The 27,608-nt window shown below is 38.8% G+C and overlaps 1 protein-coding gene across 1 annotated transcript in view; it reads right to left on the reverse strand.

Annotated features, from left to right (window-relative positions):
* Positions 1–9,728: 9,728 nt before the first annotated feature.
* LOC125398812 (cytochrome P450 3A9-like) overlaps positions 9,729–27,608 on the reverse strand; it is a 28,314-nt gene continuing 10,434 nt past the window's right edge. Inside the window, exons 7-13 of the mRNA XM_087903412.1 lie at positions 25,117–25,265; positions 22,111–22,238; positions 20,035–20,101; positions 16,351–16,511; positions 13,277–13,503; positions 10,431–10,593; positions 9,729–10,017 (exon numbers count right to left, since the gene is read on the reverse strand). Coding sequence (XP_087759538.1) covers positions 9,922–10,017; positions 10,431–10,593; positions 13,277–13,503; positions 16,351–16,511; positions 20,035–20,101; positions 22,111–22,238; positions 25,117–25,265 — 991 coding nt within the window. The 3' untranslated portion in view covers positions 9,729–9,921. The remainder of the gene's footprint in view (positions 10,018–10,430; positions 10,594–13,276; positions 13,504–16,350; positions 16,512–20,034; positions 20,102–22,110; positions 22,239–25,116; positions 25,266–27,608) is intronic.

The following is a 27,608-nucleotide window of genomic DNA, read 5'->3' on the forward strand; positions in this document are numbered from 1 at the left end:
CTCTTATCTTACTTCTTGTTCAGGGGGCACACATTATCTCTTCACATTTCTAGATCATTGCTAGTTTTGTTTGCACATCTTGAAATACTGTGCCATCAAAGGACATTACCCAGTCTTCAGTGGTACCTGAATATCCAAACCTGCCTCCCTGACCTGCATCCACCCTTTGTTGGACACAAGGCAGCATGAAGGCAAACTGAGTTGTGCAGTTTGTAGACTTGATGCTCACCCACACAACACTACACTCTTCAGGCCAGATTTAATGGACACTACCCTTGTGGAATGTGCCAAATAAAAGGTAAGAGCAATGGCGAAACAATCCCACACCAGTTAGGTTTTAAAGGGGTATTTGTTTTGTGGGGGGGTAAAACTTACGTAACACAAACCATCAGGAAAGGAGCCTAGTCACAGGAGCAGTCACTTGGCCGGAACCAAGCGCCGGAACCAAGAGAGAGAGCCCAGGCTTGCCGCTCTTTTTTAAAGAGAAATATACCATGCCCCAGTGGGCTGGTATTTCAGCGACTATTGGCTGAAGGAGCAGAAGGTACTCCCGCAGCATAAAAGGGTTAGAATTGTTTGAGTAGGGTCTTATTATGTATCCCAGACAAATCTTGAACTCATATCATGGATCCTGCCTCAGCCTCTCAAATACAGGGATTGCAGGCATGTTCCACCATAGATGAACTAGGAAGCTTGGAATTGGAAAGATTCTTTGTTCATCTAAAACCTGGGGAAAATGGTGGTATCAGTAAAATATTTTTTCCACATGTACAAATCAAAGTAATTTGATTGTGTTTGTCTTTCCAACACCATCTTTCCTCTTTTGTCTCTCTCACTGGTCCTCTTATTTTCTCTCAGCGGTCCTCTTTTGTTTTCATGTCTTTCATGTGTACATATGTATGTATATACAGATAGATGATAGATACATAAACAATCCACAGGAGTGAAAGCATGCAGTATGTATGTATGTGTATCTATATATCTATATCTATCTTTCTTCTCCTTTCTCTTCCCTTGTTCCCCCACACCCCTACATCTTAGACCCTTACCATTTCTCATGGTCTCCTTCTACTTTCATATCCCTTATATAAATGTAGATTCTTTTGCCTGAGAGTAGGGAAGATTTATCTTTTTGAGTTAGACTGTTTCACTTAATGTGTTAATTTCTAGTTACTTCTATTTTCTTATATATTTTTATTTTGAAATATTGAAAGAAAGTAGTATTTTTTATCTCAGTAATAAGTATATATGTGTATATATTGAGTTGGGGTTTCACTGGGCAGTCTGAATACCATTCATCTTCAAAAATAAACAAATCTATGCTCTCTACATATTACAGAAGAAATCATTATTGCTTCACTATTTAAATAAATCCATGGAGGTAACACTATGCCCTGAATATGTATTTAAAAACTTTAATTTTTATGGACCTTGTAGTTTTGTTACTTTGATCATGAGGCAAATAAAAAAGTGAACAATCTTTTAAAAAAATAAACGTGAAAATTAAATGTTCATACCTCATCACAATTATCAAAATCAGAACAGCCTCATAGACACCTCATCATTATATTTTTTCTGCATCTCTGAAGTGACTTTCCTTAATGTTGTTTACCATGTCCTCTAAAAATCTGCAACCTCTTCTGACAACTTAGGAGTATTCAATGCCTCTGAAATTGAAGTAAGGAGCACAAAGTACACTACAATAGAGAAGGGAAAGTATGGCAAATAAGGCAAAATCCCACAAGTAGTTCACACTTTTCCTTCACCCAGGAAGAGTAGGAAGTGAATGTGATCAGAAAGCATTATGTAGAACACCCAAATAATAATAATAATAAAAACATTATGTTGGAAAATATCAACAATTAAAACAAAAGTCTGAAGAAAGTCCCTAAGACCTCCACCAGGATTGGTCCTGAATCTTTGCTCAAGTTCCAGACCACCACACAGCTAAATATGTGGATGCTTCTGCATCTTTAAAGCAATGAAAGGAACAGAATTTAATCCCTGACTTCTCACCCTATTGTGTTGTCTGATGGTCTTTCTTTGCATAAAGACCTTAGTCTGGTGTTGTAATTAACCATGCTTTTCAAGGAACAGTGATCAAGACAGAAACAGCACAGACTTACTTCCTCAACTCTTGTGGGTGAAATCAGGAATAATTAAAGAGAGAGCATTAAGAAATTCATAAGTGTTTGGAAATTAATATAATCAAAATGTAATTTTCAGTTGGTCAAAAAGCCATCAATTAACCATCTAAGTGAATTCTATAGTTTATGCTTTATAACTCATTAAAGCCATAGCTTAAAAAGAAATATCCTGACCAACAGGAAAAATGGATGTAAGATTTGACATTAAGATCTTTGTGATTCACAAACTCATGATAAGGCACCAATTGCCTTATATATCTCATTGAACATGGAGAAGCCAAGCTCGTGCCTGACTGGAGCCTTTACTCCTACTAACCAGTGTTCAAGGTACTGGAAGATACCCTGCATGCTACCAGAGAAGAAAGGTAAACATCAGCCCAGCTACAAACCCTTTGAACTACAGTATTGGCTTGTCTGCAGCATATGATGTTGTAATAGTGACACAAACATTGTGGGAGTAACCAAGCACTGTCTGATTGGCTTTGAAGCCCATTCCATGAGACGGAACCCATGACACTGCTTGTCTGGCCAAGAATGAGACGAGACAGACGATAGACCTAGGGGCAAACCAAATACTATTGTTCTATTGAAGGATCATAGAAGTAAAACATCTCCTGACCACATTCTGTTATACTCATAGATCAATGTCTCACTCAGCCATCATCAGAGAAGCTTTCTCCTGCAGCAGATGGGAGCCAATAGAGAGTTCTACAACTGGACAATGCACAGAATGTGAGAGATCTTGGAGTACTCAGATTTAAATGAAATGTCTTTATCAAATCCTACTCCTCAGGACGCAGAGAATTATGTGGAACAGGAGGCTAAACTTGTGAGAGCCAGTGAGGATGAATGACAAAAAGGAAACACTGTCTTCCATATATAACAGGACTGATGTATAAATTAATTCACAGAGACCGTGTCAGTATGCACAGGGACTGAATGGGTATAAGCCAAATGGAGTACCAAGGCTAAGATAGGGAAGTATGCACAAACTTATATCCTTAACTAAAAATCTTAGCTCTCGTTGTCAACCACTCACAAAGTAAGAAATCGGTTCCTTCAAGGAGCCTCATTGGGTATGCAAATTACTCTTCAGGGCAGTTTCCACGCCCTGCAGTAAGCAGTCAATCCAAAATGACCTCAAAGATAGTTTTAGAGCTTTTTTTCCATATATCTTTATCTTGGCATTTTTTAACATTACTGGTCTTTTGCTTGTATATTATAGCTTCTGATATTGAGTATTTATGGACTTTTTGTGTGTGTATATGTTTGTATAGTCTGAGATCATATAAGAATGTAAAACCCACAAATACTCCATACTCCTGGAAACAAGCATGAGGAATCTCTCCAAAGTGGACTTGGGAGAAGTCCCACAGCTAAAGTGATTGCTTGTTCCGAGAGTGCCCAGTACTTGTTCCCTTTACACATGTGGTGCCTCCATAATTAAAAATTGTTATCATTTATGCCACAAATGGTATTGATTCTCTGTTTCTATGAATTTAATCATTTAGAACACTTTGATACTTTGTCAGAGAAGGTCCCCCACCCCCAATGAGTAGAAAGATGAAGAACTGGTCAAAGTGCTGAGAAATAGAGAACACGTGTTCATCCCTAAATGAGACATCTATGTTATCATCATTCCTTGGTTCTGTGAAAAGGGAGTCTGAAATAGTGTCAGAGCCAGGGATAGGGAGGCGTGCTGAGAAACACTGTTTTCTGGACATGACAGGGCAGTCACAGTAATGAGTTCTCAGCTATGTTTGCCAAAGATCAAGTCACTCAAAATTTTGACATAGATGCGGTAGTTAACCTCCAGACCTCCTTTCATACCAAAGAGTGCTGGTAGTTGATGTTTTCAATGGTACTTCTTTTGAAGATGTGGTCACTGTTAGGATTCACTAAATGGCTCCACACATATTCAATTATAGGTAGCACTAAATGGAGTTAGTGGGCATTAAAAAAATAAGACATGAAGTTGGCTGGAAGACATTTGGGAAGGTATAGAGGATTTGGAAGGGAGAAAGGGGTTATATACATTTGAATTTCACTATATGTATGTTTTAATTTCCCCAGACCTAAAAATATGTGACAAAAATTTTGTCTGTGATGATTTATTTCATTTCTGTGGGTATATGGCAAGTCTGAATGTAACATCATTGCAAGGAATACATGGAAGGGAAGAACCATTTAGGAAGGAGATGAGAGAAGCCTCCTGGGGAAAACTGAGGAATTTAGAGTTTTCTGATAAGAGAAAACACATTCTTTAAAGTCAGGACCCCAACTGTAAAATCTAGCAAAATTTTCTAAATCTGCTCCCCGAGACTGCTCTGTGCTCATGGTGTAATCACACATCCATTACAAAGCATGAGGATCATTTTTTTGACAATCCTTTCCCCAAGACTAGAGCTGGAATAATTTATATTGCATTTTATTTTGGATGTCCTTTTTGTTGTCTGTTCTAACATGTCATAGAATATTGGTCAAAGTGTCTGTGGTCCACCTGTCCTTTCAGAATACGGTTCTCTTCAGTCATTTCATGTGCATTGATCTTGGACATGAAGTCTTTTTATAGACAAGGATATCCTTTACTTAGGAATTTGGCTAATTTGGGAACTAGGAAGATGGCTCAGTATATAGTGTTTGCAGAGCAAGCATGAGGGCTGGCATTCGGATCCACTGAACACATAGCAAGCCTATATACTTGCCATTTTTTCAATTAAAGTTATAATTTCAATTTGTCTACCTTTTTCTTCCCGGGGACTCTCACATTGGATGCATCCTAAGGAACATAAATGGATATTGGTTGGTGTAGTCATCAGCTCACTGCAGATCAGCTTGAATGTGTTAAGAAGGTGATTGAGGTCTAATTAAACCTTCTTGTACTAATAACTCAGGGTCATAAAGTGATCACCAAAGGTTCACAGGAAAAGAACAAGCAGATGACCAATCCCAACCAAAGTTTTAGATCACCAACTCTTCCAAAGAACCTCACAGAGTAACATAGATATAGCTGTAAATAATATCCAAACTTATAATCTCACCATGAAAACAAGCATGAAAATTAATAATGCTCTTTGAAAGCATAAAATGGGTAATATTTAAGAATGTAGAGAGAAAAATAGAATTTTGCACTGGGCATAATAAAAGTTGTTCAGGGACTAAAGCGGTTCTATTTGATAAGATTGCTGAGGAAGGACTCTTCCAGATAGTTTTGGCTGAGGTGTGGTTTGTTATTTCTGTTTTATCTTTTTTCAACTCTCTTTTTATCTCTTACTCCTCCTCCCTCCAAATTCAAGGCCCCACCTTCTTTAGTCATTGTTGCTACAAATGTGTATACATGTAATGATTTAACATGTAACTACAATCACTGACTCCCTTCAGTGTTGCCTGCATTGTTATGTTTCTATGAACTGCTGGTGAGTGAGATTATGGGCTGTCTGTTGTTCTAGGTCTGGGTTACCTCACTCAACTTAATATTTTCTGGTTCCATGCATTTACTTGCAAATTTCATTTTCTTTATACCTAAATAGTATTCCATGGTATATATGTACCACATTTCTATTATCCACATATATGGAATTCTCAAAGTATAATCAAAAGATATATTTTAAAATTAGAATTGTTGTGGTAGATTAACACTCAGAATATCACATTTCCTCACTAGCATTAATGTAGGAAACTGAGTATCAAGATCACAACGGCAAATTTGGTTGAGATTCAGATTCTATGATTCCTTCCCCAGCAGTTTCCTCATTGTTACTTCTAGAATTAATACTTGGTCTCATCTCATCAGGGACAAACTAGCAATCAAGTCATGCCAATGTAAAGAGTTCTGTGTGGAAATCCCAACTAAAGTACACAAAATACTTGAAAACAAGGAGAGGTCACTGTGTTCTAACTGTTGATGACTAATGAGTTTCCCCAAGTTCAAAGATCTGTTATACTTTTCTTCTGCTTCATCTGTCTGTGCCTCAGGGATCTTTGATGTTACAGGGATTGGCTGGTAGGGGAGTGGGTGGTGGGGTGTTGGTGGTGGTGAAGGGGTCAGTCCACAGGATCCTTTATACTTTTAAAGAATAAAATCAAGACAAAGGAAAAGTTTTGTTCACATAACTCTTTGGACCTGGGTTGGAACTTCCAGAATTCAAGTCAGAAAGTCATATATGTGACCCCAGTGATGAGAAGACAGAGACAGGAGGATCCCTGGGGCTTGCTGGCAGGGCTTGCTTACTAGTTAGTGTAGAAAAATCATCAAGCTCCAGATTTAGTGGAGCGGTTCTGTGTCAGAAAGTGAGGTGGGGAGTGATTGAGTGAGACAACTGATGCACACACACACACACACACACACACACACACGCACACGCACACACACCCCACATGCACACACACACATGCACACCAGGCGTACAAACATACACATAAAATATAAAACTCTTCTCCTCCAAAAAATGAACTATGAATATTTTCCTTTGTTAAAAAAAAAGGGGGGAAATGGTGCAGGAGAATTGTCTGTATTCTTTAATCGTATTTTAAATAAATGCTGATTGGCCAGGCAGGAAGTATAGATGGGAAAACCAGGCAGGAAGTAGAGGTGGAGCAAAGAGAACGGGAGTATTCTGGGAAGCAGGAAGCTTCCTCTGCCATTCCTGCCCAGACCACAGAGAAGCAAGATGTAACCTACCCCGCTGGAAAAGGTACTGAGCCACATGGCTAACACAGGCAAGAATTATGGGTTACCGTTCAGATGTAAGAATTAGTTAATAAGAAGACTGAGCTAGTGGGCCAATCAGTTTATAACCTAATGTAGACTCTGTGTAACTTTCTTTGGGACTTGTCAGCTGTGGGATACTGGGTGGGACAGAAACCCCAGCCGGCCCTTCATGTTACAGGTCTAGGTTCTTTGTTTGTCTGTTTGATGTTTATTCTTTCAGTATCTTTTCTGTTTATGACCAGCTTTCTTCCTCCTCTATGTGTAGGGTTCGTCTAAGTACTATCTGAATTCTGAATTAGTGTTTGTTAATAATTACTTTAGTTAGTGCATATCTTTGGAAGTTTTCATTTCTCCTTTTTAAAATTTTTAATACTATTTAAATAAAAAAATACCAATCTAAAAAAAATATAAAACTCTTTTGGGACTAACACAGTTCCCTCTGAAAACTTAATTTGCTTAGGAGGATTTTGCAATAGGGCAATATGATCTTTGTCTGGGTCCTACCCACCTACAGTCTAACTGGGTAGGATAGCTTAGTCGTTTCTTGAGACTAAAACCCAGCCAGCACTATGGACAATTCAGTGAAAAGTCTTGACCTTCAAAGGGCCGTAAAGGGAAGCACACTTTTTTTTCTGAACTATGTTCTATTTTAAATGATAGCTTTAAACATGAAGGGATGTGTATAGTGAGAAAGGAGCTGCAGATATGAAGGCTGACGTTATGCCTGGAACTATGTCCTGATAACCTCAGCACTGTCATCCGCATACACATTTATTGAATCATTTACTGCATGTCAACAGCTTTCTTTGAATACACAGACTACATAGATGACTCACAGTCAGATAGGGATAGAAGTGAGTTACAGCTGCTAGTTCTTCTGGTTTCAGTCTAAGACGAGGTGATGTTTACATCACATTTAAGTAAAATTAATCATACAGGGGTCTGAAACACTATGATTCATCATTCATTATTGATGGACTTAACCATTTTCTGTGTCCCAAGTTAGTCAAAGTTCAATTGTAGATAACAGTGATGACAGCATTAGACTTAGAAATAAATATAGTCTTGCTATTGATCTGGTAAAAGTGTTAGTGCAGAAGTCTAGGCTCCGAGAATCCCAACAGCATAGGTTGAACCACCCAGTTGTATGTGCTAATTAAAGAGATGAATAGAGGCAAAGGACAAAGAGAGGAGATTTGATCAATGAAGCTGTGATGAGAAGAACAAAGTTGTTCATGGACAAGTCTGCTAACACTACCTTTGGTATTGTGTGGGTGTTTTGTCTACATGTTTGTGTGGGTGCTCATACCTTTCCTAATGCATGTAGGTTACAGTCAACATGAAATGTCTCTGACTATTGCTCTCCACCTTAGTTTTTGAGGAAGGGTCTTTCACCAAATGGCTATGTTGGCTAAATAGCAAACCCAAGGATCTTTCTGTCTCTTTTTACATGGGTACTGGGGAAAATGTTCATGTCTTTATCCTTGTACAGCAAGCACTTACTCAGGGACTCATCTCCTCAACTTCTGGACTTTGAGATTTTATGAAAAGAAAATCAAAGGATTGCTGTGGGAACTCCTTCAGTCGATAGCTTTTAAGACACTAGCCCACTTGGGTGTGATCTCTTATACAATAAATGCAGCCATAACGCTTGCATGCACTCTCTCTCCTCTTTCACCTTGCTTATGGATTCAGTTTCTATTTTCTGCTCTTGCAGAGGACTGTGCTCTGTGAATCCCCTCTAAATAATGACCCATTCATTATATCCAATTTTGAGCCAGTGTTCGTCTATTTTATTTGTATTATCTTACATCTGGCACCACCATGAGTCTCATAGTAAAATATGATATAATGGAAATGGGTTAATTTAAGATGTAAGAGATAGCTAGAAATATGCTTAAGCTATTAGCCAAATGGTATTGCAATTAATATAGTTTCTGTGTGCTTATTTCTGGTCTTGGCAGTTTTAAAAATGAATGAACAACTTCTGTCTACCTGTCTACAAATGATAATGGATTTGGATTCTTGTGCTGGCTAGTTTTTCATGTCAACTTGACACAAGCTAGGGTCATCTGGGAAGAAGGAAAGAATCTTAATTTAGAAAACTGCTATGAAGAATTGGCCTTTAGGCAAGTCTGTAGTGCATTTTCTTAATGAGCAGTGTGGGAGGGCCCAGCCCACAGTGAGTTTTGCTACCTCGGGGAAGGTGGTCTTGCATTATTTAAGAAAGCAGTCTGAGCAAGCAATGAGGAGCAAGAAAGTAAGCAGTGTTCCTCCATGGCCTCTGCTTGATTTCCTGCCTCCAGATTCCTTCCTTGTATTCCTATTCTGACATCTCTGGATGATGGACTGAAAGCTGTGAGATAAATAAATTACTTCCTCCCCCAAGTTGCAGTTGGTCATGGTGCTTTGTTACAGCAATAGAAACCCTAAGTAAGACAGATAAGCCAAACTAGTGATGTTAATAATTCTATTTCAGTTCAACTTTTGCAGGGGGCTCTAGAAATAGTGTTGCTGATGTTATTGCTTGAACATTTGAGGGCTTTGTCCACACAGCCATGTCCTCACTCCATATACCTCGACTGTGTGAAAATTTCAAAATAAATCAGTATTGGTATCTAATGAATAGAACTGTCCATTCTTCTGTGAGGTGACAGTTTAGCTGGGCATGGTAGTGTAGGACAATAACTCAGTACTTGGCAGGTGATTCTCAGATATCCATTGCTATATAGGGAGTTTGATTCCAGCCTGGGGTACATATGACACTGTTTTTTTTTTTTTATATGACACTGTTTTAAAGACAACGAACTGGCAAATCCAATCCAAAAATGAAACAAACAAAAATAACCACACTCTCACACACATACAAATGTTCTTGCTTTTCTCTATTTTGAGAAGCAAGTGATTTTTGAACTTGAGTGGCTAGAGGAGATGAGCAATTTGATGAATGCCTCTAGTCCCCCATACATGAAGACAACCAGTGTCATCTTGATTTCTGCATTTTCCTCACAGAATCAGCTGGCATCTGTAGTTATGAGATGCAGTCTCATAATGGACTTTCTGTCAAGCTCCACTTAGAGTTTCATCTCTTGATATAGCTCTTAGAATAATGGGTTTTTCTGGTTGAAAAAATCCTCCTTTTCTTAGTTTTAAAGGGATCTGCAAGAATTAAAGAAACACAGTAAGAGCCAAGCAATGAAGGTTCATCAAGCACAGAAACAAGGAAGAGATTCATCAAGCAGAAATATTCTTTACGTGCACATGAAAGCTATTTTTCCTTTCATTAGTTATCATTTCTTAGAAGCCAATTTTTTTAAATATATGGGTTCTGCAGATAAATATCAAGCTTTCATGCTTATAATTCAGACATTCTCCTGAATGAACCGCTCCTCAGCCTCTGCATAAGATACAGTCCCCCAGCCCCTGCATCCAGAAGCCCCAAACCTCAACAGATATCACAAAAGAAGTTACTTGGCTCATAGAGCAAAAAACGAGCATACTCTTCTCTGCATATAGATGGTCCAAATTAAGAAAACCAAACTGTATGTAATTTATTTGGAAAGCACACTGACCTGAGTTTCCTCACAAGGCTGGAAGGAGAAGTTCTGCAGGACTCTGACAAGAGCGACTTTGATGCTCATGAGAGCAAACCTCATGCCAATGCAGTTCCTGGGTCCACTCCCAAAGGGCTGGTATGTGTAAGGATCGATGCTGTCCTGGTTCTTCTTGCTGAACCTGGTCCCGCAGGAGTAAATGAAGACAAGTAAACAAAGCATAAAATTCATAGCAGTTCCTTGCTTGATATCTCTTACATATACACAGCAGTAGTAGGCAGGATGCTACTTGCCTAGACTGCTTGTGAAAATTCTGCTGGGCCTTTTAAAAGTTATTTTTTGACAGTTTCTTAGCTGTATACAATACATTGTGATCCCATTTCTTTCATTCCATTCTTCCCTACTAGTCACCGCCTTCTTTCATGCCTCTTTGTGTGTCTCTGTGTGTGCGCATGTGAGTGTGTGTCTCTGCGTGTGAGTGTGTGTGTGCCTGTGTGTGTGTGTGTGTGTGGTGTGTAGTATTCAAATACACACACCTCTTATTTTTTTTACAGGAAGTCACAGATGCTGTGTGCATACAATGGCAATGACCATGTCTTGTCCAAGAGACAGTCTATTGCATACCTCCCCACCTTCCAGCCCCTACAGTCTGTCCTCCCTGTCTTTCATGATGTTTCCTAGGTGTTGGAGTATGTGATATACTGCAGAAATTTTAGGCTACAGGCTTCTCCCTCTCTCTTTACCATGGAGAAGTTTATAGCCATTCTGAGATGACATCAAAGATGTTCAAAAGAACATTTATTATTTATTTTTGAGATAAGGTCTCATTATGTAGTCTTGGCTGGTTTGAAACTCTCTATATAGACCAGGCTGGCCTCACACCCAGAGATCTATCTGCTTCTGCCTCACATGTGCCAGGATTGAAGGTATGTGCCACCACACCCAGTTTAAGAAGATTTATCCTTAAACAAGTAAAGTGCATTTAGCTCACTGACATGTTCATATTCTGACACACAAAAATGAGGCCAATAGAAGGAAAGCATGTTCTTGCCTCAAGTCACACTTCTGCTGGTCACACACTCATCAGGCTCAGAGGATATCACACTGGAAGTATGTTATTGGAGGTTTGTTTTCCTTTTGCCTTGTATAAATCTCTCCTTTCTTCTCAATTCTTTCTTTGACTATTTTCCAGTCTTTTTTCTTCTTGCTAGCTCCCTTCTTTCTTTCTTGACTCTCCCTCCCTTCATTCATTTCCTTCTGTGTTTCTTCCATCCTTTCCCCTACTTCCTCGTTTATCTTTTCCTTCCTTTCTTCCTTCCTTCCTTCCTTCCTTCCTTTCTTTCTTTCTTTCTTTCTTTCTTTCTTTCTTTCTTTCTTTTCTATCCCTCTCTTCCTCCCATCCCTTCTTTTTTTCTTCTTTTTCTGTTCTTCCCCATTATTTTGCTTCTTCCTACGTCCCTTCCTTCTTTATTGAGTATTTATGTGAGATATCTTAGAAAATATACAAAGCCACTCCAGTGCAATACCATCAATGTTTTTCTTTATATGTGTCCTTGGGCATTATATTGTCCTTGAGAAAATACATTTTATTTAAATTTGTTATTTTTTAAATATTTAAGAGAAGAATAATGATTTTAGAAGGGTGATAGTTGTTATGTGCTTATGTATTTCAAACTGTAACATATATTTCAAAGGAGATTCTCAAGTATTTATGGATTGTATGTTATACATCCTTACATACACACACATTTTATGTGACAGCTGAGAGAGAGTTGTGGATGATGTGTATGGAACAGCTTACATGGGTGAATGGTTGCTGGACACATAGAGATCCCTTTAGAATGTGGTACATATATTTTCTACCTATTACTCTTGGGCACTTGTCAACTATTCTCTCTAGCAGACTTACATTAATATTTCGATTTTTATCAGTGTTTGGAGTATTCCATATACGAAGTAGGCATGTGTTATTTGTTTCACTGTTAAAAATTCATCATAAATATAATTAATGATTCTTGTTTTTATAGTCCCATTACTACAGGTGGTAGAATTGCTGAGACTGAGGGAACATATAAGTCATCTGGAATGCATCAATCCCTCTTGAAACCCTCAGTAAATATTATGGTGGCAGCAAGCATGCCACAATCACTATGACATGTATTCTGACAGTAGAAAATCCTTATCAGAACATATCTGGATCATAACTCCTTTGATTTTTAGCCTCAGTGCTAAAACTTCTATTCTCTGCTATGGTTACCAAGCAAGAGATCAAGAAAATAGTAATTTTAGATTTAAAATGTGACTGAAGGCTGACTTTGACTCCAAAATTTTCAGAAGAATTTACTTGAAACATCTCCCATGAAGAAGGTTTCTAGATGAGCAGGTGACTTTGCCTTAGAAGAGTCACTAAGTATAAGGACGTTGGCTAGGATGACAGCTAGAGACAGGAGTGTGAGAGCCCATGGGCTCCACTGTCTTCTGAAGGGCTGCTGTAAGCATAATGGAGGAGGGACTCCAGATCCACAGAGACACCATTGCAGCCATAATAGAAGATCCAGGAGGCAATGTCTGGTCAAGTGGAAGATGCAGATGTTCTCTAAAGGTGATGGGAGAGCTAATGGGAATGGCAAGAAAAGCCCGACTTGAATGAAAAGTACATTATAAAACATAAGATGGTGCTGAGAAAATAATGGCAGATGATATACTTGAAAGTTTACATAGACAGAAAAACAGGCAAGTAGAGATACAGAGATACAGACAGACAGATTGTTGTTTCTAAAAGCATATCTTTAACACCAAGAGACAACAAATCATGCTTCAGTTAGTCCAGTCTTGGATAGTTTCTCTTTCCAGGGTCTCTGTACCTTTCAGGGCGGAACTCCTCAGGCTCAGGCCAGCACTTTGGGTCTTTGTGAAGAGCAAAGGTTGGTACTATCACCACAGTCCCTTTGGGAATGAGCACCCCATTGATTTCAACATCTGTCTTACAGATCCTCTCAAGTCTCCCACCAACTGGATACAATCTGAGTGTTTCATTCACGACCATGTCCAAATACTCCATCTGGATCAGGGCATCATATGTAGCAGGTGCCTGGATGAAAGGAAAGGGAGAGTGAGGGGAAGAGGAGGAGGGAGGGAGAGAGATTAATGAATTAATATTTTGAATTAATTTTCATTTATGGAGTATTGCAGAAGTGTTTGGAGTTCCACAGAATAACTGCTATTGATAAAAACTTTACCATTAACAAAGAATTTCGTTTTCGAGATAGGATTTCTCTGTGTAACTGTCATGGAACTATCTCTGTAGACTAGGCTGGGCTCAGACTCATAGAAATCCCTCTTCCTTTGCCTCCTGAGTGCCAGGATTACAGGTGTGCACCATCACCACCTGGCATTTTATTAACTCACATTCTTCAACCTGTTCAATAATCCATTGAGAAGCAATCCTTTAGGATAATCCCAAACACAGGGTCTTCAATCCTCCACATTACCATTACTAGTAGATTATGACAATTACACTCAACAACAACATGGCACAGTTAGTGTTATCTTTCTGCAGAGAGGTCACATATATATGTGAAATTCTATAAAATACAGATGAGAGTCAATCAATGACCTGGATATTAATCCACACAACTTCGAACACCTATTCTTTGACAAAGAAACAAAGAAACATCAAATTGCAAAAAGAAAGCATACTTAACAAATGGTGCTGGCATAACTGGATATCAACATATAGAAGAATGAAAATAGACCCATATCTATCACCATGCACAAAAGTCAAGTCCAAATGGATCAAAAGCCTCAACATAAAGCTAGCCACATTGAACCTTATAGAAGAGAGAGTGGGAAGTACACTTGAATGCATTGGCACAGGAGACCACTTTCTAAATATAACCCTAGTAGCACAGACACTGAGAGCAATAATAAATAAATGGGACTTCCTGAAACTGAAAAGCTTCTGTAAAGCAAAGAAAATGGTCAACAAGACAAAATGTTAGCCTACAGAATGGGAAAAGATCTTCATTAACTCCACATCAGACAGATGTCTGATCTCCAAAATATACAAAGAAGTCAAGAAATTGGTCATCGAAAGAACAAATAATCCAATAAAAAAATGGAGTACAGACCTAAACAGAGAATTCTCAACAGAGAAATCTAAAATGGCTGAAAGATAAACTTTCATAGCTACTACAGCTCATCAAAGAAACTCCTCTTTACATCAAATGGAGATCATTGTAGGAAACTGGACACAATACAGGGATCAATGGATCATAGATACATCTACACTACAGCTCCTGCACTTACAGCTCAGAGAACATGGAGAAGATGAGGTTGGTAGAAAGATGATAAGAGGAAGTTTGCTATGAAACAGTCTTTCTTAGAAATGGATGCATAAACAAGACCAGAACAGTGGCACTGAAAATGGACTTGTGAACTGATGGAGATAATTTCACATGGTTCCACTCCTAGGCTAATAACTTCAGGAACTAATGACTTTTGGAGGAGGGAGAATTGGCCTTTCTCAAGGATGAACTCTCTTATTGGTTGTCAAATGCAGAGTATTTACATATATAACATATATACACAAGCAACAAAAATGAGTTCAGCAGATTGTGTGTATGTGTACATACATAAAAACATGTGTATATATTTATGCAACAATAGTAATACAAACGGGTTATCAACTTGAAAATTGGCACATGGGAGAGGCATGGGAGAGGCTTGAGGAAGAAAAGGGCAGGAAGAAAAGTGATGCAATTCTTTTCAATTAAACCGGATTCTCTGAATGTGGTTGACATGGGGGCTGACTGAGCCCCCAAGGTCCAAATGAAGACTGAGAAGCCATTGTCAGTGGCACTGGGTCTTGTTTCGTCTTCATGGACTGGCTTTTTGGGATCCTGGCCTGTTTGAATGCTCACCTTTCTGGACCTGGAGGGAGGGGGAAGGAACTTGGATTTCCCACAGGGCAGGAAACCCTGACTGCTCTTGGGAATGATGAGGGAGGAGGAGAGGGAGTGGGGGGAGTGGGGGGAGCGGGAGGGTATTGGGAGGAGGGGAGGAAGTGGAAAGAGTGTTTTCCGATACTTGAATAAACAAGTCTAATGGAAAAAAATAGTCTAAAATTAAATAAAAACATGCAACATGGTTGTACAGCAAAAAGCAAAAACAAAACCAGGTGATCTAAGGAGGTATAACAGTCTCTTCTATACTAAAGACAACAAAAGACAGAAAAAGTCATTGCTATCAAAATGCTCAATTCTGACCATGGTAAAAATCACAATGAGAACAGGATCTATCACTCAGCCCTATTCTCTGTTGCTGGTCCAGCCTTCTGGCTGTTCCTTCAGAGCTTCCTGTGAGCTCTGAAGAGAGTGACAAACCAGACAGCCTATTCCTCAGACTACATAACCTCACACCCCACAGCCTCTCAATTTAGGTAGAGTTGTAAAGACCAATGTGGGTAACATGTGACTATTACTTTATGGGACTTTTGAAAAGATTATAATATAGGGTCAAGAGTTTGACTCATGTCAGCTACGAGTGGAGAGAGATGTGTGGGGCAGAGCTAAATCGGTCTGCCCAGCTCAGCCCAACCAAGGCCAGTCACACTCAGACAACAGTGTGAGCAGGCAACAGCACATTGCACACATCAGCAGAGCTGACAACCCTGACACTTGAGTAACCAATGCTCACACTTCCATGCCACTGTGATTTTGTGATGGTCTCCTGGTAGCTTTTAATGACAGATAATGAATGCAGATATACCAACATTCATCTATAAAGCAATAGCTGATGCTTGCTTCTCACTCATTTATCTCTTCAGATCTTTCTTAAATAGAACTGGAAAAAGAATCAATGCTTATTGCCCTGTGCAAAGTTTCTCACCTAATGGGAAAAAGAGCCAGATTTCCCATTCCAGGTCCCATATCCTCACCTTATTGGGTAGAGCAACGTCAATTTTGTCCTGCAGTTTCTTCTGGACATCAGGGTGAGTGGCAAGCAAATACATAGCAAAGGAAAGAGCACCGCTAGTGGTGTCGTAGCCAGCAAAAATAAAGAAAACAGACTGGGCCACAATCTCCAGATCAGATAAACCTGGAGGGAAAGGGAACACATTTTATTTTTACATTGTTTGATTGATGTATATGCAGAGTTCAGCAGGTCAAAATATGTGTTTAGAAGTTAGAGGAGAACTTGCAAGAATGAATTCTCTTTTTGTACCGTTTGTGTCTTGAGGTTTGAACTCAGGTCTTTGGGCTTGACAGAAAGTGCCTTTACCTGATGAGTCATCTCATTTGTCCAGGACATATATTTTAGGCGAAGAAGGTGAGTATAAATCATGGTTTAGATGAGGAGCAACCCAAAGAAAGATTACAAATCTCTACAGAGAACATGAAAAACAATTCAGGGTCATATCAGGTTTTTTCTTTTTTCATTCTCTGACAAGGGGATAAAATGAAAAAGTAATTTTAACACAGTTTCCCTAAGGTTTATGTTCCTCTTGTCCATCTGCTGCTCATCTCAACACCCTTAACGGCACCATACTTTTGCAATCTATAGAGAAAGCATGTCTACCTAGTCTGGCAGTGTCTTTAGCACACCTCTGGATGACTGGGCATGATTATAGAAAACATCTACATCTACATGTTTTCTTCAATTTTTAGTTCCTCTCTTTGCAAGAATAAAAAATTTCTTGTACTCCTTTCCAGACAGATAAGTATGGTACCTTTACACTTTAGTTCTGCTTAATTAAAAATTATTGTGTGTGCATAAATGAATGATACATGAGGTATGCTTGTGTTGTGAGTGTGCATCTGAGAGTACATTAGTAGTATGTATATGACTGTATGTGAGTGTGTATGAGTCGTGTGTATGTGTGTGTAAGTATATATGAGTGTGGTATGTGTGCATGTATATGAGTGTGGTTTGTGTATGTGTTGTATTTGTATAAGTACTTGATGGTGTTGGGGGCAAGAGCAGGACGTCTCACAGACGTCAGCAGAACTGACTATCTAGACACTTGACTAGTCATTGTTCACATTTTTATGCCACTGTGATTTTATGGATGTCTTCTTCTGTTATTTTCTTTGTTATTTCCTTGTAATAGGGTCTTTTACTGACATGGAAGCTTTCACTGGCAATTGTACTGGCTAGTCAGAGAACTTTAATATTCCCTCTGTCTCTTCCTTCAGATGCATGGGGACACATGTCCAATCATGCCTGACTTTTTATGGTGTTGCTGGGGATTAAAATTCAAGGTCTTGTGCCTGTGTAGCAAGTGTTTTTAACTATTGATCCATCTAAGTCAGCACCAAGAAATCTATTTTTATAAATAAAATAGGGAATAGCATTCTTCCTTAGGAAAAATGAAATTATTCTTGGTAAAATATAGCTTGAAACACTTTGAATGAACACCAATACAAAGGCTTGAGTGTATGGAACATTAATAGATCTGTGAACTAAATACACTTTAGGTAATCCAAGTCAATGGTATTAAAAATACTCAAAGTGGACTCACAGCAGTCAGTGAAAATGAAATACAAAGTCTCAAAGCAAGCTTACATTTCTCACACCAAAATAACAACTTTGATGTTAGTGATGTTTTCGTGAACAATCTTACTTGATAAGCTAGAATTTCTAGTCTTCCCAAAAGGTTGATAACAGAAGTTATGCAAATTAAAAAAGCTACAGGGGTGGTGACTGACCTGATTCTAAACAATGAACTAGTGTAACTGGAGAAAAAAATGCCAGAAGAAGGAGCATTGATCATGGACCACACAAAACACGTGTCCATAGAATAAAGTTAGCAATGTTTATTCAGTCGTGGCTGAATATCATCTGCTTTGTATCCCTCTTCCCCGCTCTGCTCTATGCTTCAGTTCAGGACCACACAGCTCCTGAAAACAGTTTCTCTCCCTCTTGGGTTTTAGTCTGCACAATAGCTCAGCTCAGTTAAGCACTAAACAGTTAGGCACTGAGCTAGAGGTGGAGTGGGTCCTTTAGAAACAAACAACCTGTTCTGACATTGCAAATTCAAAACTGAAAAATAAACAGTGGAAAATGAATGTTTGCAGAGTTTATAGAGCTCTTGTTTGCTAACTATGATGTCTGTGGTATTCTCAGTGGGAAGATGGCCAGTCAGATTCTTTGTCCTAGTGAACATGAAACTAATGTTATTGTTTTGGTTTGAATGTCAAGTGCCCTCTCAATCTCATTTGTCTGCTCAATCTCATTTGTCTGAATACTTGGTCTTCAGATGGTGATGATGCTTGTGAAGAAGACGGCAGCTTCCTCACAGGAACTGGGTTGCTGGGATGGGACCTTGAGGTTTGATAGCCTGACTACACTTTCTGGTCACTCTATGCTCTTCCTGTGACCATGCCTAGTCCCATGTGTTGTAAGTCTCCAAAAATGAATGAACTATCAGCTTGAACAACAAGTCAAACTATACTCTCTCTCCTTTAGATTTATGATTCTCACAGCAACAAGAAAATAACTAGTGCATAAAGGTAGAGATACAAAAACTCGTAACTCTGCTCTCTCCTTTAGTAGCCAAGCAGAAATACAAAGCTGTTTAATTTTAATGGATAAATATTTAATTAGTTTAAAAAGGAATTAGGAGTTCATAAGCATGGGCGTATACACTGGAAAAATGTCTTTTATTTTATGTTTCAATGTAAATTATGATGTGAAGGGAACAGGATTGATGTATGGTTATGGTAATGTTGGAGAGAGAGGGGGAGAGAGAGAGAGAGAAGAAGGAGGAGGAGAAGGAGAAGGAGGAGAAGGAGAAGGAGGAGAAGGAGAAGGAGAAGGAGAAGGAGAAGAAGAAGAAGAAGAAGAAGAAGAAGAAGAAGAAGAAGAAGAAGAAGAAGAAGAAGTTGAAGAAGAAGAAGAAGTTGAAGAAGAAGTTAAGAAAAAGTTGGAAGATAAGAGAAGGAAGAGTGGGAAAAGAAAAAACAAAAGAAGGAAAGTGGGAAGAAAGAGAGAAAAGAGAAAACAATGAAACAAAATGACAGTTAGTTGTCTCTCCTTTACAACGGGACTCCTAGCTGCATAAGATAGGATGGAATTAGAAAGCCATCATTTTCCAACTATCACTGCAGTGGTTTCCTTAACAGCCATCCATGATGAGAAAATGAGTAGGTGAAAAACTAGTAAGAGTAGCAGCATATGTGCCTAGTCCCAAGGCTTTCTCAACCTGTTCCTTATCAACTACACAGGAAAGCAAAGCTTGGCTATAAATCAAGGTTTCTAATGACCATCACCACTGTGGGGCTGTTCCTCTTGCTGAATATCTGGATACAAGTCTCCAGGCAGAACATTTGACTCAGTGGGTCTAGACAAGGTCCAGATGGTATTTTTTTCTGTGGTGTGAGATGCAGTGACCACTGATGATCTCTAGTTCTAAATTGCATGTGCATGGCTGCCCTTCAGACTTTGAACACAGTATAACCCTGTACTTTAAGAAAATTCCTCTGGTTGAGTATATAATATCTACAAACATATTATTCTGTAATTTGCAGACATATTCATCTGCCTAGGTAACCCCTTGCCTATTTCCAAAACAAATCTCTGTCTTTGTGGTTCCATATCAGTAGATACCATCTTTGCTTACCGTGATGAGACTCTTTGTCTTTGGAATTCTGGGAGTTGATCATCAGCTGAAGAAAATCCAATCTTTGCTGAAAGAAAATAATTTTGGAAGTTGCAAAGTCAGTTGTGTGGTCAGAGAGGGTCACAAGTGCAGAACTAGCCATACTTCTGATAATAATATTTATTTAAGACCAGAAATCTCATTAGAGTACAAGATCCAGTGGTAAGCACATATGTCCACATATCAGCTTTAGAGAGCAGAATGCTTTTTTTTTTTTTTTGTCTGAACTCTGGCTATGTGTTCAGCAGCTCTGGTCTTTGATATCCTTGACCATTTAGGTCCTCAACATTCCTGATAGTCACCTTCCACTCACATGTGTGCTCACATAGAAAGAAGTTCTGGACTTCAGTCCACACCATTCTATCAGAGTACTGAATCATTTCTGTATAGAGAAAACTTGTGCCACTTCCAAATTTCATCAGTAGTTTTTGGGTTGAGCATCTTGAAATGTTCCAACAAGTAGTATCTGGGGGTTTATTCAGTCTCACCCTTATGATGGATGGATGCCTTTATTCTGGAACCCAGGCTGTATGTAACAAAGCCTGGGTCACGGGATAAGCCTGGTGCCCACTTCAAACCAGAAGAAGCTCAAGTTTAGTTGAGACTAGCCAGGCAGGTTGACACATACTTGTATTCCTAGCTTTTGGGTCAGGATGACTGAGAAGAGGCAAAACTGCACAGTCATACCGTGTCTCCAGAAATTAAAAGCTAAAAATAAAGCAGACCGAATGGCACCAGATAACTTAAAACGGACTTTCTGGGGGAGCATTTATAAAATAATAGGTTTGGAACTGAAGTTTTACCAACTGGTAAATTAAAGTTCCTGGAAGTAGTGTTTAAATAGAAAAGTTTTTCCTTTTAGAAAGGATATGGTAACTTTTGTCCCACATTTTAAAAAAGATTCATTCTTATTTCTGTTTTTATGCATGTCTCTGTGTGCGTGTGTGCATCTGTGAGTGCAGATGCCCATAAATGCCAGAACTGGGGACTGGAGTCCATGAAGCTAATGTACAGGATGAGCTGAACCCCAAACCTCACCAAAATGTGGGCACTGGAAACTAAATTCTGGTCCTTTGCAAGAGCGGGCCAACTGCTAACTGCTGAGTCATTTCTTTCCCTGTCTCATCCCATTAATTTAAAAAATTATGTTAAGGCATACTTAAAAAATAAAAAGTATACATATCAATGGGCACAGTGGGGTTTAATACATGCATACATATATATTTACACACTAACATTTAATATATGCTGTTCAAATTAGGTTAAACATATTTTCAGACTTTTACTCTTTATTCTATGATAGAACACTCAAGTCCATTCCTCTAATAGCCTTTGGAATTTCTAAGATAGCTCCAATAAACATGGGAGTACATCTGTCTCCTACACAAGCTTATGCCATTATACGACCAGCAGGAAGGTGGCTGGAACATATGTGAGTTCTAATTTTTAGATGTTTGCTCATCTTTCCCTCCTGGTGTAAACTAAGATCACAGAAGACCTTAAATTTTGGAGAAATGAGTCACTAGTAATGGCTGATACACTGGGATCTCCTGATTCAACACCAAAGTGACAAACTCTGTTCCAAACATGTAGCTCTACTGTAGGGTTTAATTGGATACCCAGGACAGCTTGGGCCATTGCTCAAGGACGATGTGTTTGCCAACTCTGCATATGGTCCTGAGTTTTATCCTCAGCACCAAGGAAATTACAAACTTTAATTTTTTCAAGTTATATCCATAAAGTTTTCCATAATCCTCTTAACTAATTTACAACCTTATAAATGCAAGAAGTTTTTTCTGGCATGTGAATTTTTCATCTCAAAAATATTAATTTGATGGCAGATCAGTTATTTGATTCTAAATGCTTTCTTCTTGACTTATTTTAAATCTCTATTCCCAATGCTTTGTTTTTTTAAATGTAAAAATTCCTCTGTTCTTAACCTAGTCTAACTTTTAAAATTATGTGGAACATATGTGTACAAACAAATGCCTTAACATTTTATCAATAAATGAACAGCCTCATGTTACCAGTTATTACCTTTTCTTTATCTCGCATGCGATTCTCTTTCATTTGTTCTACAGAAGTTTTAAAAAAGCTCATGACATCATTTGGAAACACGGTCATTTTGAGTGCATTGTATACTGGGATAAGGAATGGAAAGAGTACTAGAGGGGAGAGAAAGGAGAAACCATGGTGAAATACAAAGTCTACCAGGAAAGATTATGTTTATTCTGACACTCAGTACATCAAAAGTTAGTAGGACCTCAATCAAGCCTTCCCCTTTTCTTGGGTTCCAGACCACCGGCTGGGAAAGGGCACTGACATAGGGGTGATAGCAATGGTGCCTGCTGGAAGGTTTCAGGGTTAAATTCCTTGACCTCTCACCCTTGACCTGTTGGGTCAATGTCTTTTTGGATAGATCGGGCTTCAGTCCAGTTCTCCAGAAAGAACTTTCAAGACCTGAGAGATGGCTCAGTGGATAAAGTGCTTGCTTTGCAAATGTGAGGATCTGTGTTCACTTCCCAGAACCTATATTAAAAGCCAAGTGCAGTGGCTCAACAATGGCAGCATGAGAGGTGGAGACAATGAATTCCTGGAAGCTCAATAGCCAGTTAGCCCAGCCTATTTGGTGAAGTTCCAAGTCAGTGAGTACCTGTTTTCAACAAGGTGGAAAGAATAAGAAATGACATACAAGTGTTTTCTTTTTTATGACTTACCTTTATGTAAGTGTGTGGGTGTGGTGTGTACATGTAGACACAGAGAGACAGGCAGGTAGGCAGATAAAGGCAGGCAGACATAGGCACACACAGAGAGAATGTGTTTTCAAGTTAGAAATATCATAGCCTGCATTCTTCACTTTTCAGGGAATACAATCAGGAATCGACAGCAGAAGAAAAGTCGGGAACGTACTATATAAATTGATCATCACCACACTCTTCCAGAACCAAGAGGTCAGAACTATGGGGCAATCTCAAATTGTGTTGAAATGAAGTGAGAAAAAAGGCATGGTATAAACAACTATAGGGCTTGTAAGATGACTCAGCAGGATAATCCTTTACTGTAGAACCTAAGTTGTTTCCTAGAACCCATGGTAAATGGAGATATCTGAGTCCCACATCTTGCCCACAAATGTTCACAATGCACCTCCACTTATAAAGGTACACAAATAATAACAACATGAACACTAATAATATTACTACCAATAAAGAAAACCCTTATGAAGATGGAGACAAAAGAGCATCCATAAGAAAATTTGAGTGTTGAAAAAACCTGATCTTAAATGGCAACACTTAATGAAGAGTACCATTAAGAGAGAACAAACACACTTTGGACAGAGTAGGAGTGGATGTTAAGACCAAAGTGGGAACTAATAAATTTTAAAAAAGACATAGAGGAAATCAGCAAAAGCAAAAGTTGCTACTTCAAAAGTATCCTTAGAAATAGTTAAATGCTAGCTGGCATTGTCTTAGAAATAGAGTGATCACTCAGATTACTAGTGTGCATAGTGGAAGTTTTAGGGAAATTAAAAACACAAGAGCATATTAAGTCATTCTATTAGTAATTGGAAGATTATAAGAATTGCTTCAACTACAAAGTTAAGCTAGGATGTACAAATTCCTAGAAATACACAAACTATAGATATTGACTAAAAATAGATGCATAACATATGTAATAGACCTGTGACATATGAGAACGAATTAATAATAGAAGGCCCTTGACATGGAAAACCTAATACCAAAAAATTTCAGTGGTGAATTCTTCCAATTTACAGAAGATCCAATGCCAATTTCCCCCAAACACTTCCAAAACACAGAGAAGTAAAAGATCTTCAAAATTCTCTATAGGGTCACAGTGCTCTTAAACCCATGACCAAATTGACATCAAACAAACACAGCAGACGGTCTTCTGTAAAATAGAGCCATGTCAATACAAATGAAAATGAGTGAAACAGGTTCATAGATGCAAAACATTTTTTAGAAAAACCAATATTTAAAGGTGTTTAAAGGATTTTCCAGAATTATATAATACATTATATTTTTCAATATCTATCTTTATCTGTCTGTCTGTCTGTCTGTCTACATATCTATCTCTTTATTTATTTAGAGACAGCATTTCTCTGTGTGGCCTTGGCAGCACTGGAACACACTTTGTAGACCAGGCTGGCTTCGAACTAACAGTGATCCATCTGTGTCTGCCTCTCAAGTGCTAGTATTAAAGGTTTGCACCACCCCTGCCCATAACACTTGGCATAATTTATCATTATTGTTATTGTTATTATTTTATTATCTTTAATTACATGTAAGTGTGTGCATCTGTGTACGGGTTTGTGCATCTGAGTGAAGGTGCTCTTGCATAAATTAGAGATGATTGTGATTCCCCTGACATGAATACCGGGGACTATTTTGGGTGCTCTGGAAGAGCAACAAGTGCTCTTAACCTCTGAACCATCTCTCCAGTGTAAGTACATATATTACATTAAACATTAATATAAAATTCATCACTTCCATTTGAGCATATGTCCAAAAGAAATGAAAATTATTGTTTAAACTTGAATAAGACTATTCAGAACAACACCATTAATAACAGCCATAAATTTGAAAAAATTCCAAATGTCCATCAATAATAAATTCAACCATGAAAGGAAAGGACATACTGAAACATCCTTCAAGATATAGGTGCTTTTGAAAACATATAGAAAACCAGAAACAAAAAATGGTAAATTACACAATTCCATTTCCAAGAAATGTCACTTATACCAGAGGAAGGCAGGGAGCCAATGGCTAAACATGCAGTGTTTCTGAGTTGTCAAAAATATTCCATAGCTGACCATAGTGATGACTGTGAATATCTTCATGAATCAGCCTACTTAAGTGGGCTATGTACAATGCATGTGAGATAAAGTTCACAAAACCAGTAGTAGAGAGAGAGGAGGGGAGAGAGGAACAGGGGAATGAAAATGACTGATAACCATTATAAAATGTATGAAACCATCAAACAATGAACATGGGAAAAACAGAAATAATGAAATGGTAGTTCACGTACTCACTGAGAGGAAGAATGGATCCAAGAAATTAAATTTTATGAGCTTTTTCACTTTCTGTACAAAAGGATTTTGTGGGTTGTTGAGGGAATCAACATTTACGCCAAATGATGTGCCAGTAATCACATCCATGCTGTAGGCCCCGAAGATGCTGAATCAAGAGAAACATGGAAATTAACATCTATGCCTCCTCTTATTGTATAACATGGGAGTAAATTCAGAAGCCAAGGCATGGCAGACACTGCCAGGACCCCTTCTGCGATGAATCTTGGCCTCCATCATGCTCTCTGGTGAGAAGTTGATCAGAAGACGGTGTTAACATTATTTTTGCGATGTGAATGTGGTGAGGGTTAGCTTTAGTTGCCAACATGACAACATCTAGATTTATCTGGGAAGAGATTCACAGTATGAAGTTGTCTGCCTCAAGTTGGCATTTGGATGTCTGTGAGGAATTGCTTTGACTACACTAATGAATGTGGAAAGAGACAGTCTCTTTGGGCAGAACCTTTCCCAGGGCTTGAGTCCCTGACTGCACAAGGATAGAAAAGGTAAACTGAGCACAGATGTGGATGTATTTCTCCATGTTCTTCACAGGGGATGTAACTAGGGACTTTAAGTTCCTGCCTTGACTTCTCTGAAATGACATTGACTGGAACACGGAACTGTGAGATTTTGTGAACTATTTTCCTTATAACTTGCATTCTTTATAAACTCGGGAATTTTACCATAGAAGTAGATATGATTAGAAAAGACATCGGGAAACATGGAGTCATAGGAAAAGAGGGATCTAGAATCAGACAAACTGCACCAGTGTTGGTGAAGTGTGGGTGATAATGAATGTGGAAGTATGAAGTCCCACCAGGACAATGCCCAGGGGACTAAAAAAGTGAACACTGTATCAGGAATCTGTGCATCACTGGTATCTGTGCCCAGAACCAAATCATCTTCATTAAAGCACATAACAACTGTTATTAATTCCATAGAGCATGGCCCATGCTCCAGGTACTGACAGATTAGCCTTTTCCAGTACTGGGGAGCTGACAGTGCCCTGAGGGCAGAAGTGCTGCTGTATGTTGTGAAAATCAGCAATATTCCAATAGACACCAGGGAAAACCTCCACTTACGTGCCCACATGTTTCTCATTCACCAGGAGGGCTGTAAGTTTTTATCAGTTTTTTTGTTTTTGTTTTTGTTTTTTTTTTTTTTTTTGAGACAGGTTTTATTCTGTAGCTTTTGGAGCCTGTCCTGTAACTAGCTCTTGTAGACCAGGCTGTCCTCAAACTCACAGAGATCCACCTTCTTCTGCCTCCTGAGTGCTGGGATTAAAGGTGTGCTCCACTACAGTCTGGCTTTTATCAGTGTTTCTCGAATAACTCAAAAGGCCTTGGTTTATTCAAGAAAATGATCCAATGGCAATGCTTACTTCCTTACTGGGACTTCACTCTTTGGAAATGGGTTAAAAAAGAAATAGTGGGTTGGTTATATTTTCATTTATTGACTCTGGGTGAAACCAGCATGTGCACCTGCTCCTGTGTGGTGTCTGCATATGTGTGTGTGTGCATTTATGTGAGCACACTTGTACCATGGCATACATTCAGAGGACAACTTGTGGGAGTCAATTCTCTCTTTCCTCTGTGTGGGTCCTGGAGATCAAATTCAGGTCCTCCGTCTTGGTGGCAAGCTCCTTTGTCCTCTGAGTCATCTCGCTGATCCGAGGAAGCATTTACTGCTTCACTGATATTCTTCTTAAGCCCAGATGAGATATAAATTGATCTAAATTCTATGTTTAACTTTCCCGGTGCACATACAGTGTTCTTATAGGAGTTAAAAGCTCTCTCTGCTGTCTATTTTCCTTGGAGTATACACTAACAGAAGTGTTTTAAGTCATAGTCCTTTCTAAACTATCTATTTTGCTTTCTACAATTTTCAAATTAACACTTGATAGAGAGATTAATCAAGGCTTCCTTAAAAGGAAGTGGCATCCTTTCATCTATGGCTACCCTATCTTCTCCTGGGAGATACCCCTTTTCTCAGATGGCATAAGGCTGTTACAAGGAGGTCTCCATTTTCCACTGGTCTCAACCTCAGCAGAAGACTGAGTTGTTGTAATCAGTTGTATCACCAACATCTCACTCCTGTCTATCTTAACTACATCCTGAGGCATCTTAACAGCAGGAGCTTCAGCACCCCAGAAGGCAGTTATAGCGTCTACAAACAACTACTGTGATTTGAATGTGAAATGTCCCCCATAGGTTCATATGCTTGAACACTTGGATCTGAGCCTATAGTACTGTTTGGGAAAGCTCCCAATTTTAGGAGGTGGAGATTCATTGGAGTAAGTAGGTTGCTACAGCCAGATCTTGAGTCTACATAGGTTGGGCTTCCTGTTTCTTGAATCGTAAATGCAGTGTGGCCTGTTGGACTACAGCTCCTGATACCACATCTTCCTGCCACAATAGACCCATGGAACTGTAAGCTGAAATGAAGCCTCTCT

This window comes from Myodes glareolus, chromosome 2, assembly GCF_982192425.1.
Source record: "Myodes glareolus chromosome 2, mMyoGla1.1, whole genome shotgun sequence".
Taxonomy (NCBI): Eukaryota; Metazoa; Chordata; class Mammalia; order Rodentia; family Cricetidae; genus Myodes; species Myodes glareolus.